Source organism: Amblyomma mixtum, chromosome 4 (genome assembly GCF_055824585.1).
Source record: "Amblyomma mixtum isolate Tamu chromosome 4, ASM5582458v1, whole genome shotgun sequence".
Taxonomy (NCBI): Eukaryota; Metazoa; Arthropoda; class Arachnida; order Ixodida; family Ixodidae; genus Amblyomma; species Amblyomma mixtum.
The window spans coordinates 23,028,341-23,041,848 of record NC_143015.1 but is presented as its reverse complement, the minus strand read 5'-3'; the positions used below and the strand labels follow the sequence as shown (position 1 = coordinate 23,041,848).

The window sequence follows — 13,508 nt, the reverse complement described above, 5'->3', positions numbered from 1 at the left end:
TTTGAAGCTCTTCCAAGGCTGCACACACCTGAAGCTCCAGACCTGCACGTCATCTTAAATTCTTATTCGAGTTCTTATGGCGACGAATCACCTCTCTGACTGATGACGAATCTCCCCTGACTGACAACTCGGACACGTCACACCCAATACGAGCCGCGAGCCACGCGATATTGCTGAAGCGATAAATTTACGCAGCTACAAGAAGACGTGAAACGACTGAACATCCCGCTAGCAATTAAAGCTGCAGACAAGAAAAGGCACACTTTCGGTTTGCTCATGTGGCAGTATTTCGGCTAGAATATTTGTTAGTAGTATGTTACCCGATGAACAGAAACGCGTATACGCATTCAGGAACATTTCATGCCTTGCCTTTTTCAGGGACAGTGGAAACTTGGAAAAGGTTGTACACCAGCGTTGCTAAAGGTAGGTGAGAATATTTTCAAAACTGAATGGCAGAGCCTTTGCGAACTGCGCTGTATACGAATCTGGGAAACACATTGTCTGAACTTAGACATGTAGGTAATTTTTGGAATACATGGAATACGCAGCTCTCATCTAAACACGAGTTTTAGCAACAATGTGGTGTCTAATAGGGCTCAGAAACATCGGTGAGAGCGAGATAACGAAAAACTTTAGTGACGAAAAAATACACGAGGCAGGTCTTAAGAGGATCTGGATTTGGGTCAGTTAAATGTGATGGATTGTGCTACCGCTACTAGCAAACCGCCTTCTGACGTCCACTTGTTCTCTGTTCTTTCTTTTCTGTCTAACCAAACATAATTCTTCAGTAGCGGAGGGAATGTTTCTGGAAATAATTACGCGAAGTTCGATTGCCCATCGTAGCGCTGCCCAAGCTGGAACCACCTTGTGGTTGATGAAGGATCACCAGGCTGATCTAGCTAACAGATCGACTAAAGTGGTAAACAAATGCCTTAATACGAACCAAACTTCTAAACGGTGTTTTGTATGCAGTAATGTACCGACACACACCGCATTGTGCTGCAAAAATCTTTCTAATGAAGGTTTTATTATATAGGAATCTGTACAAATTTGGGGTTGAGGGAGGAGGAAGACGAAGTCGTTCGAGACCAGAACGCCTCTTCTTGGCCGATCATTCAGCCCGAGGACATCATCATCATCATCTTGGCCGATCCCCCTGTGTGGGTATGCGCCATTCTACGAGGCGAACAACAACAACAACGCTATCTCTCTGCCTCTGAAGTTTATTCGTTTTTTGTACAATCAGGGGGGCGCCACTCCCTCTTCGTGACGACGGTGGAAGTGGAGGACGTCAGGCTTCCTCTAGAACCTGGTGGCTCACCGGCAGCCGTCCAGAGGAAGCGCTTCTACGAATCGAGTGAAGCAAGCAACCAGGCCAACGTGCTGTAGTCAGCTCTAAGCGAAGACTACTGGTCGAACGACGGTTTCGTCGTGGTGATGACCAAGAAAGCCTAGAGGAGACTGTGTAAGAATGGGGACTCACCTCATCTACCGTCATCACGACGCGTGGTGGATCGGCACATAAGGTCCTGTTTGCGCCTGAAACGTCCACCGACAACCTCAACCTGCTGAACAGGCAAGCTACGTCGGTATTCTTCGAGGCTCGCATCCCTGGAGTGAACAAAGACGTCAGCACCAACAGCTGAAAGAACCTCCTTGCCATCGATGTGACGGAGTGGAGCGCCTTGAAGACTCTAGCCACCGTTAAGAAGATCGGAGACATCCCCGTCCGCTCTCTTGTTCTTGAAAAGAATGGCACAACCGCTGGAGTCATTTACGACGTCGATGCGACCATCTCTGACTCCGACCTGCCGATACTCGTAAAACCAGCGGCGAACAGCGTCGAAATAACCAAAGTTCAGCGCCTTGGCAAGTCGAGATATGTCAAGCTCACCTTTAAGGGCACCTGCATTCCATCGCATGTGAAGGATGGGCACTTTCGACATGCAGTTCCCTCATTCGTCCCGAAACCGCTTCAGTGCCGAAAGTGCATGAACATTGGTCATGCAAGTGGTGTATGCAATAACACCATAGCGTGCCCGTGTTGCTCTGAGTCAGACAGCGGTGACATTTGCCGTGCTTCTGCCTTGAAGTGCGCCAACTGCCGTGGCCCTCATGACGCTTCTTCAAAAGTCTGTCCCCGCCTGAAGAAAGAACGGGCGGTGTTAAAGCAAATGGTTCGAGACCATTCAACGCGCAGAGAGGCCGCAGCCACGGCGTGTCGGCGTCGCTTTCGTCGCCGAAGATCTGCAAAATAACCGTCTGACAGTGGCAGGGAAGCCCCCATCACTCGTGCTACTTGCGCTTCCCCTCCACCGAGTGATGTAAGCCCGGTGACGGGCGAAGCCGGAACTAGAGCTTCAGAGGTGACATGGCCACCACTTCCAAAGCCACACTCGGCCTCGGTGTCTGAGTAGGCGGCACGTTCCCACTGTCCTACGCCTACAGCTGAGCGAGCCCAAGCCCGAGATCCAGCTCTAGCTGAGGAGGTTCAGGTGATCGCCATCTTGAGGTCCCTTATGAATGCCAAGCGTGTGATGCTGTCTAGCCTTCACTCTTCAGCAACGCGGAATGCCTTGCACTCACTGACGCGCTTCACCCAGTCCATTGCTGCTTTACAGTGGCAGGCAAAATGGCTCTTCTAGTGTTACTATTTCAAAGCTAAGACAGAGAAGCATTCATTTTCCAGTGAAACCCCATGGGCTTCATTCCCGCATTTCAGACATTCGAGAATACGTCTACAAATACACATTTCTAATCCTTGTGATTCTTGAGCCCAATCTACAAAAGCCCACCCGAATGAAGCGTGTGAGTCCTCCACGCACAGGGGGAACAGCAAAGTCATCGTCTACCTTCGTATGTGCACCATATGGTTCCCCCTTACAACGATAACCAGTACGTCTGTCTAACGGTGAAAAGACGCACCCTTGCGTTTACGCTTGTGGGCGCGCACTTGTTTCCTACAACATGGTTTGACGCCAACAGAGTGACGGACTTGCTGGCTGTAACACCTGTCCTTTGGATCGTCTCTGGAGACTTAAAGCATCACGCTATGTGGGGAGGCATCCAAATGAATTTGAAGGGAAGAAGTCTTGTCCGTTTCGCATCTTACCACGATCTACAATGCCTTAGCGACGGTTCTCCAACGTACATTCGAGGACTGTCTTACAGCAGCTGGCTGGACTTGGCGTTTTTGTCTCGCTGCCTTATTAGGCGTGTCCGGTGGTTTGCTGATGGAGAAACGCATGGAAGTGACCAAATCCTCACATATATTGTTGTTCCTGGTCTCGCTGGATGCACATCTGCCAAACGTTTGAAAGGTATAGACTGGTATATGGTAAAAACCTTTATGGAAAATGCCTGCCACTACAAACAGAGAAGACACTACAACTGGTATCGCAGAGTGCATCAAGTTGGCTATGGAAAACACGAGATGTTTCTTCAATAGATTGGCAAAGTCCACTGACTTCGATATGGAGCTGCAGCGCCTGTGATCACTTCAAAGAAGGGCAGAACGAAGATACAGGCGTAGAAAGTCGCTGCTCGACCTCAGGGATGCAAGGCGCAGGCAGAAGAAAATCCGGCACAGAATTCATATCTTGCAGGCTGACCGTTGGAAGACATTCTGAGAATCTCTGGATCCACGAAAGCCTCTCTCGCGCATTTGGAGCGTAGTCTACGAACATCTCCTCAGCAGCTCCACCCATTGAAGTCTCAGGCACTTCACCAAGGACGTAGCGAAGCGGAGATTGGTGAAAATGTGTGCGCAAGAATAGCAGGCCCCACGATCCCATCCATAACTCTGAATTGCTACGAAGTGCTCAGGTCTAGGGACTCGCGAATGGACCTTCTTTTTTCCATGGAAGAGCTAGACGCCGCCGTGGCTGGTTGCAGACGGTCACCGTCGCCGGAGACCGATGGAGTAACGCACTCTGCACTTGCAAACCTTGGTCAGGAGGCTCGACATGTTTTTTTTTTGGACCATTTCAACTCATCATGTAGCGCGGATACAGTTATGAATGCGTGGAAATGAAGTCGTCGGCTTCGAGTCCTTAAACCTGGAAAATCACCGCTTGACCTTGCATCGTACCGTCCAATCGTGTTGGCTAGTTGCGTGGGCAAACTCATGGAAAGGATGGTGCTTACACGAATTGAGTGGTATCTGGAGCGCTACCAAACATACCCAGATGTAATTTGCGGGTTTAGACGAGGACGTTCGTCAAGTGATAGCGTGATTGACCTGGTGTCATCAGTTCAACATCAGAAACATCTGGAGCGCTTGACCGCGGCGCTGTTTCTGGATATTAAATGCCTTAACGTCATTTCATTTAAAGAACCGGAAAATTAGTTATAGCTGAGTACACAAAGGCATTAAGTTTTTTCCGGAAAAACATTCCAAGCGAGAATGTGGCTGCATAAGATGAACCTAACAATGTTCACAGCACATCGGTCCATCGGAAAATGAAATGCTTGCAAGTGAATTAATTTTAGCACTTTAGCACTACTAGGCGCATTTTTCGATTTCAGGAGCTCTTAGTACCTACAATGCATATTCCTCAAGACTGCTTTGTGGCAGGCACCCCACTTGCGCAATGGGTTATGGGCAGCCAGCCAGGTTTGTACACCTAGCCGACCTTCACGCTGATGAAGGCCTTGGTGAAGGGTACACCTGGTAAAGGTCTTCGGGGTAAATGCGTTAGGGATAAAGGCGCTTGGGTCAAAAGCCTTCAGGTCAAAAGTCTTTAGGTCAAAGGTGTTTAGGGTAAAGGCCTTTAGAATGAATGCATTCATGGTCAATGTCTTCGTGGTAAAGGCCTTTAGGTAGAAAACATTTAGGCCGAGGTTTTTTTGTGGTAGGAGCCTTCAGGTAAAATGCCTTTAACACGTAAAATACTTAGGTGCCCACTGTAGCCAGTGCTACTGCAAGATAATGAGTGCGTAGCCTGCTTTACCGTCTGCTCATTTTTTAAGAACTAGTCAGTATTTGTCGGCGTCTACATTCGTAAGACAGCGTCAATGTTATAACAGAGGCGTTCGGCGTAATGCGTCTCCAAAATTTAGAAGCTGACTGAAGTCCCAGTAACGAGAAGGTACCTGTGCAGCTCAATAGTGGTAACGCTGAGGTAGGAAGGAAACGTTTCGACATAAAATGGAATACTACGAGCAGTCCTCCCGGTCAGAAAGCATGCACTCGACTGAATGATCTTAACAGAAGTGCGCCACCAAATGGGTGTTATCTTTTACATGGGTCTACAAATGTTCCTGTTCAAGTGTATTATAACTGCATTATACATAACACTTAAAACACTAGAAAAAAAAGAACTGGAGACCGGTCAAAATGTTTTTTTTTTCAAGCAAAATACTTAGTTGTCAAGGTTAGGTAATAAAGCAGTAAAAATGCCTGTGTGCCATTGCCTCTTAGAAATATGTATTTTTATATTGTATTGCTCCAACGCTGCCGCAGGGTTTGTTTTTTTGGCCTGTTCTTTCATTATTTTCCTTCTTATCCATTATTTCTACCACTTCTCGCACCCTCAATGATACCTAGCTGATCAGAGTCCCATCTGAATCTAGATTTAGGTGCTGAGCCAACTACTACTGAACTTCTTCCTCAATGCTTTACCTATTTCCAGTGCCATGTTGAGTATTTGGCGAAATGTAGCACATTACTGAGATTTGCATGCACGGGCGCTTATACCCTTCACTAATCAAACACGCCGAGACAGCAGTTCCTTTAGCGAGGAAGACGGAGGCTCCAGCGACCACTTTATTGAGAATGAACCAAGTGTCCGAATAATCTTGGTTATTATGACAGCTCATTGCTTTCGCTTGCGAAAAACTGCTTACCATACACCTGAACATATGTTAGTAAGTTCAGTCCTTCAAATTGTTTTACATATTTTCACCACATAAGGATGAAATACGCTTGGTTTTAATAATTGTTTCAGAATCTTCCTTCCCGAGATCCTTTTGACGCATATTTTTTAAGGTATTCATCCCAGCCAGGAGTATATAGTGATTCTTAAAAAATGGCTCTGCTCACGGGACGCTCAAGAAATTCTTACCACCTGTTCGGGCAGGTGATGAGCATAAAATTAGTTACCACGACAAATTTATGAAAGAGAAAGTATTACTTCAGTCCTCTTACTTGGAGCACACAAGAAACCACATCTTCTGTTATCTTGCCTTTCCAACAATCTCACTTTGGCATATGCGGCTTAGTGACAACAATCTACTTATATAAACTCGGTTTTAGTTTTCTCCAAGTGCCAAATAGGAAGTCACTCCGGTGGCATTGAGTTTTTAAGGGGTGTGCGTTTATGGAAATCTTTTCTTTTCTAGGAATCGACGTCTGCACGAACTCACTCTGGAACTTTTGCCCGGATGAACAGGCGGCGTCATCCTGCTGTGGTGTTACACACAGCGAGGAGAGCAACACAACCGAAGTACAATGGTATAACTTTGCGAAAGAAATATGGTGTCAGTGTTGCACAGCTCTTCGCAACAAGACATCGCCAGCAGCCTACTATAGATGCCTGGGGTACTGAAATGCGGGAAGATGTGGGAATAAAAGCAGGCAGACTAATTAAGCAGCACGAAAGGGATTAGAAAATAACACCACTCTTTTGTGCCTTAAAATCTGGTTTCACTGAAATCAAACGCATCTACAGTAAAGGCTTCGCCAATTTGGTGACGAAATTTATTAACTGGACAATCATAATTGATCAATGTATGACACTGAATGTCCAAGCCATTTACAAAGCTTTGTAACGACCGACTAGATGCAGTTCTGTGGCCCTGATTGGGAGTTTGGGCTTACACGCGAAATTCAGTGCCAGCAGACTTTAACAGAAAGACGATTACACCACAAGAAAATGAAATGTTCTCTACTACAGCCTAGTTCAAGATGTGCATATCTCTTAGTACACAAGAACTGTTTTTGAAAGTCTTCACCTTAGTTGTATCCTCATTGGAGGACAGCTAATAAGGGGGTAACTAAGGGGCGAGTAGAACACGAGCCCAAGTTACGTTCGAAGAGAGGCAAGCTGCATAGTGAAACTATAATCGCTACTTCTCGCCGTGAATAAACTGCAACTTTTACAGAGTACCAATATTTTATGTGAGCTTCTAAGGTCTTAAATTGTTGCATCCGTTAACTTTCCCAACACCGAAATAGAATACAATACACCATGTAAGTTATTATCTAAAATCATTGGCGGCATTTGATTCTGAAAATCACCAGATGGTACTTCTTCTGATAACTACTAAATACGTGGTGCTGGAGGAAAACATCAGTTGAAATATGGAGCTAGTGAGGCTCTTGTCTCGGTAGTTTGGAGTGCTTAGCTTCATTTACTGCGTAGTTTAGGGCTTTCTGCTTAGACGCATCAAATTTTTAAAGCAAAAGTATCGCCAAAAAAGAAACCTATGGTAATACCTACGACCCTGGCCGCTCTGGCTATAGACTGTATGCCATTGCGCGCCTTTAGAAAAAGCTAAAATACCCTCTTCTTTACTCGGCAGGTGTCCTTTCCCGAATGATTTGACTAGCCCCGCTGGTGCCTTAGTAAGCACTGCAAAGTCTGGTGCCGAGTACCCCAGCTGTTGCCCGGAATATCTCCACGAGCCAGCAGAATGTAAGCTTTTTAAATCAACGATCTTTCTTTCTTGCAATGCGCATTGCTTGCTGGGCGGCAACAAGAGGAGCTGAGGAGGAATTCACAAATCGGCTTTTACGGGAGCAGCACAGTGTATGTGGCCTCTTCAATACCACTGTAAAATGTCGATGCTATGCAAATCCTTACCCCGGAAACGCGCGATTAAAAGCACGCTTGCGTAAGTTTTGTTACTAGTAGCGGTGAAGATGACGCAACGAATATTGACACGAAAGCCATCATAAAGGCCTTTCTGCGGATCTGCTGCTCCTTTTCTTTATCATCACAACAGATGTGAAAAGTACGTCGATTCGTCAGAACTGCCGTTCTCTACAGGTAAAGTCTCTTGACATTTATCGACTTGATTTTTTATTGAAGTAATTGCGATGTCTTTGTAAAATGAACATATACCCTGCTGCGGCTGAGAAACAGGAGAGAAGAAATTCAAACAAATTTTTGTTTACAGGGAAGTTGGCTTCTTGCAGTGTTGTTTTTGCTGGCTAGTTGGCGCTTGAAGTTAAGTGAAGGAAAAAGCGCAAAAGAAAGGGAAGCAGCATACTACACAGTCCTGTGTACTGGTGTCGCGTCCCGGTATTTTGCGCTCTTTCCTTCATTTAACTTTGGTTTAATGTGTACGTTGACGTCCGCAATCCCTGCCACCACTACTGGCATGGCGGTAAAATCTGCCCCGCCTTGACAGCCATGAAAGTGAAATTATCTTAGACAGGCCGCTTCAAGCTATAGTTTTAAAGCGCGAAAGGACTTAAACATAAAGTGATACCATATGAATGGACACATTAAGCATAAAAACGTAGCGACTGTATTTTATCAGCACTTTCAATTTCAATTTCAATTTCAATTTATTTCCCAGAAGGTTCTGGTCGGCTGACTGGGCTAAAAGCTGTGCGTAAACAGCTTGACGAGGCCCCAGCCAGCCGTTACAAGGCATAACAGCACACATTAAAAGAATATTCATATACATAGAGAAGCAAATAGTTGATACAACAAGGAAACAAAAGAGTATCATGGATTCAAGTAAAGGCAGTGAACATATAGTTATATTAAGAGGACACCAAAAATATCAATTCGGCAAATAACACTAACTGCAAGGAAATATACATACAATCAACTCAATAAATGACAGCAAATCTTACACACTTTATTAACGCTTTAAACGAGAAATTTGTTAAACAAACTGAGGAAAATTGGAGAGAAATTTTCAACTAAGAGAAAGAACATCATGTTACATCATTACAAAATAATGACGTAGTGTAGCTTTGGTAGATTTATTCGTGTCTTTGTATTTGTTGAGAATTGTGGGAAGATTGTATTCTAGTGCCTGTAGCCTGTAGTCTGTTCGAAAAAACGGTACTAGCCATTTGTCTGTGTTGCGTGTGTTTACTGGATGGCTATTTTCTTTTAGCAGTGTGGTACCTTCTACCATTGATCTGAAGCTGGAAGGGAAATAGTATGACAACATAATTCGCAATTCGTACATATTTTGAATCCTTACAACATTATGCGCCTGGAGAGCTTGTCGAGTATGACCTAAGTAATCAAGATTCGCAATATGACGAATGGTTTTCTTTTGGAGCAGTGAAATTTTCTCTATGTTTGTTTTAGTAGTTGTGAGCCAAACTAAAGAACAGTAATTGATGCGTGAGGCAAATAGCGCATTATATACCTGAAGTTTTATTTTACAAGGAAGAAAAGTGCGGCAGCGGCAGATTGCGCCTGTCACTGACGAGAGACTATTAGTTAACTTTTGAACGTGTGAATCCCAAGTAAGGTTAGAAGAAAATGTTACCCCAAGTATGGTGTGTTCATGAACGATTTCAATTTTCTCACCAGCACAGGTAATAACACCTTCAAACCTGATAGCCTTGTTTTTTGGTCGAAATACCATCACTTTTGATTTTGTAGGATTGATTTTGAGTATATTAGCACCACACCACTTCTGAAGACTATCAAGCAATTGGTTACATTTGATCATTAGTTTCGTTACATCTACACCAGAGAATAGTACTGTGCAATCATCAGCATATATAATGAATTTTAAGGTCTTATCAATGTTTACAATACTGTTGATATACACATTGAATAATAAAGGGCCCAGCACGCTACCCTGCGGTACACCTCTGATGATTGGTAAAAATGACGATTGATGGTTGGCAAGATATACGCATTGCTGCCTGTTTGCTAAGTAGGACTGTAATAAGGATAGAGGCTTACCCCTGATACCATAAGCTGAAAGCTTATGACTTAGAATATCATGGTCCAGAGAATCAAAAGCTTTACTGAAGTCGATGAAAAGGCTGACAGTTATTAGTTTCTTTTCAAAATTTTTCACTATGTATTCCTTAAGTTCTAATAATGCTAATTCAGTAGAGCGTCCTTTTCTGAAGCCAAACTGTGCATTAGAAATTAGGTGGAACTTTTCAAAGAATTTGTTAAAGCGGTCATATAATATCTTTTCGAATCCTTTTCCAAATGTAGGTATTATAGATATTGGGCGGTAATTTTTTGGCACGTTTTTATCCCCTCCTTTGTATACAACAGACACCCGGGACTTTTTCATCGCATTTGGAAATTCCCCGGATTCAAGAGAAAGATTGAATATATACGTTAGTACTGGTGTTAGGTATTCTATAACATACTTGATAGGCTTAATTTGGAGGTTATCAATATCAAGGGCTTTGCTGTTTTTTAGTGACATAAATGTTCTATAAACTTCTGCTTCATCTGTTGGTGTAAGAAATATACTTTCGGCGCATGAACAACTTAAATCTTCGTTTATTTGGGAATTTTTGTGTTGTAGTGCAGTTCCAATGAAGTGCTTATTGAAAAAGTCTGCAAGACCTCGACCGGTAATTATCTGGTCTTCGTGAGTTATTTTATCAGGTAATAAATCCTTCCTGTCTCTACCCAGAACATTATTGATTACTTTCCAGGCGGCGGCCGGCTGTTGTTTACCAATACTTGCAAAGAGATTTTCAAAGTAAACAACTTTTGCCCGCCGAAGCTCGGAATTCAGCTTGTTTCTGACCACTTTGAAATTTTTCAAAGCATCAGGATTTCGCGTTGTTAGAAAAGTGTGAAAAAGTGTATTTTTTCTCTTTATAGTCTTTAAGTGGTCGGTTGTTACCCACGGCTTTCTTATCTTCTTTGATGGAGTAAAGGTTTTGATAGGAAAGTGTTTGGAATAGATTGTGGAAAATATCTCGAGAAATTGTACATATGCATCGTTTACATTTAACTTGTCATACACAGAAGACCAGTCTTGGAAACTAATGTCTATTTCGAAAGCCTCTAAAGCACACTGAGGCATATATTGTACGGTTATTTGTTCAGAACGTTTTTTAGGTTTTGGTAATGAGTCATAGAACATAAAGATGGGACAATGATCACTAACATCCGATGCTATAGTACCAGCACTAAAAACAGAAGTTTCTGAGTTTGTTATAAACAAATCTAAAGCAGATGAAGTAGACACAGTAACACGAGTCGGTGTATTGATAACACTTATGAATCCCAACGACTGAAGTTGAATAGTGAAATCAATGACAGTTGAAGTATTATCGAGGGTATTTATATTGAAGTCACCTCCGCATGTTAGCTGAAAATTATTGCTTCGAACATATTCTAGGAGGAGGTCAAAATATTTCATAAAAGATTTCATGTTTCCCTTCGGTGGACGATACATGACCGTGATAACCTCTAGCCCAGCCTTCACAGTCAAACATTCATAATCATTGGTAATTTCACAAAATTCAGGCAGTAATTCACAATCTTTACATCTTTGGACATGGAGCGCTACACCACCACCTCGTCTATCTTTGCGATTGTTAAAGAATCTGTCATATCCATCAAGATGGAGCATGTCACAGCCATCATAGTACCAGGTCTCAGAGATCATTATGGTGGTATATTTAAAAGGAAATTGACTTAACAAATGTGTGATGTCATCTTGTTTACCATGTACAGAACGAGCATTAATGTGCAAGACTGTTTGAAGAGAGGGTGGTTGAGGACGTATGCACCCAGGTAGGACGAAGCTGTGACAATCCATCTTGACCGATTTAACAAGCAACAATAACGCACTAAAGCGCTAAAGCTGTCTAGGACTCACTCGATTTTCACAAGGTCAGCCTCACAAGTGATCTGAACAACATCAGAAGATTCTGTTTGCTTAGCAAAAATTTTTCCATTCAGAGTCCACACCGACTTCCATTTGTGCTCATACTTCCGCTTTACAGTCATACCCAGGAGTCTCTTTAGGGCTGGGCAGAGGTGCTCATTTATATATACTGGGGCGGCATTACTGATCCCAATATCCTCATTGGTCAGTCGGGCCTTTTTTCCTTTCCTAAGTATGCTGTCGCGTTTTGAACGAGATTTGAATTGGACAATGATGTTTGATTTGTCAGCATCTCTTGTTGGAACTCGATGGCAGGATTCAATGTCATCCTCACTGATTGGCTCTTTGATTGCTTCTCCAACCCCTTGAACAATCTGCAGGACATTCTCATCATCCTGTTTTACTACACCTTGGATTTCAATATTCATGTTTCGAGAATACTGCTCCATGTGAACAATGCGTCTTATAGCTTCATCATGTTTTTTTTCTAATGATATGCACTTCACCTTAAGTGCTTCATTCTCTTTTTCGAGTTTAGCGTTCCTTGAGATTTCAGCCTCAAGTTTTTGTTTCAGCTCTTCCATAGAGTCATGAGCAAACTCAAGGCTCGTTGTCATGTTACGTTGTTCAGCCTTTAGTTCTCTAATTTCGTTTCGAAGATCCCTTTCAATGCACTCTCGCGAAGTTTTTATTTCCTGTTTGAAGTCTTCTTTAATTTTCACTAACTCAGCCTTCAGCTCCTCTTTAAGCTTAGCAACTTCTTTCGCCATGTCACGTTCAAGGCCTATTGCACAAAAAACGCCAAGAAGCTCACAATTTGGCAGCAGCGACGATATGGAAAAGACCAACAGATTTCAAACAGCTTTGGCACTAACCTGCAGCAAAGACGCAGAGACACGATAAGTTGCTGCACTCAGTCGGTCGTCGCTGCTGCCAAGTCGTCGCTGCTGCCAAAAAAAATTTTCAGGTGCCGCCGATGGCAATGCCACTGTCATTATAATGCTGTGTGCATTCTGAAAACATATCGAGAGTGGGCAAAATAGCTTGAATTAACAGTGCGGAAAACGCTGACTACTTTAAAGAGAACAAAACTAAAGGGTCGCGAAGTTTTTTCTTTACTTGAAATTTAAACAGCGCTAACTTTTCAGCGCCCGTCCTGTCATGTCTATCTGTGTATTCGTCTGAAAAGTTAGCGCTGTTTAAATTTGAAGAAAAGAAAATGCATCACCAACTAGCCCCGACACGTATATTACTAAGGTCCTGAAGTTTCTTCAAAAAAAAAAAAATGCCCTCTGTAAGTCCTGTATTGCGCTAAGCCATCTGCGTAAAAAGATGGCCTATCATCTGAAGGCCGATACTAGTCGAAGAACCAGATCGAGTGATAGATTTGTAATAGAGCGCGGACCTAAAGTTGGCTCTTGCCAGACATTCATTACATCACCTCGAGTAACGCGAATACCCCCCTCTTTGTTGTTACCATAGGAAACGACCTGCAATACCACGTCAGCAAAGCCGAAAAAACTGTCTATTTTGTTTCATAACTTAGATTTTTCAGGCATGCTCTATTTAGGGACTAAAGATTAAAGGGAGAGGAAGCACCGACAAGAAAGGGAATGTGCGCGAACTTCACCTCTTATTAGTACTGTGTTTGGCATCGCACATGGACATAACGAATACGTAAAAAATGGCAGAAATATTGTCAATAGCACAGAACA

General features: G+C 43.3%; 1 protein-coding gene across 1 annotated transcript; it reads right to left on the bottom strand.

Annotated features, from left to right (window-relative positions):
• Positions 1–11,725: 11,725 nt before the first annotated feature.
• Positions 11,726–12,642, bottom strand: LOC149345879 (uncharacterized). Its single transcript, XM_089585307.1, has one exon. It carries the CDS (start codon positions 12,561–12,563, stop codon positions 11,781–11,783), a length of 783 nt encoding a protein of 260 aa, XP_089441433.1. The 5' UTR covers positions 12,564–12,642; the 3' UTR covers positions 11,726–11,780.
• Positions 12,643–13,508: the final 866 nt, after the last annotated feature.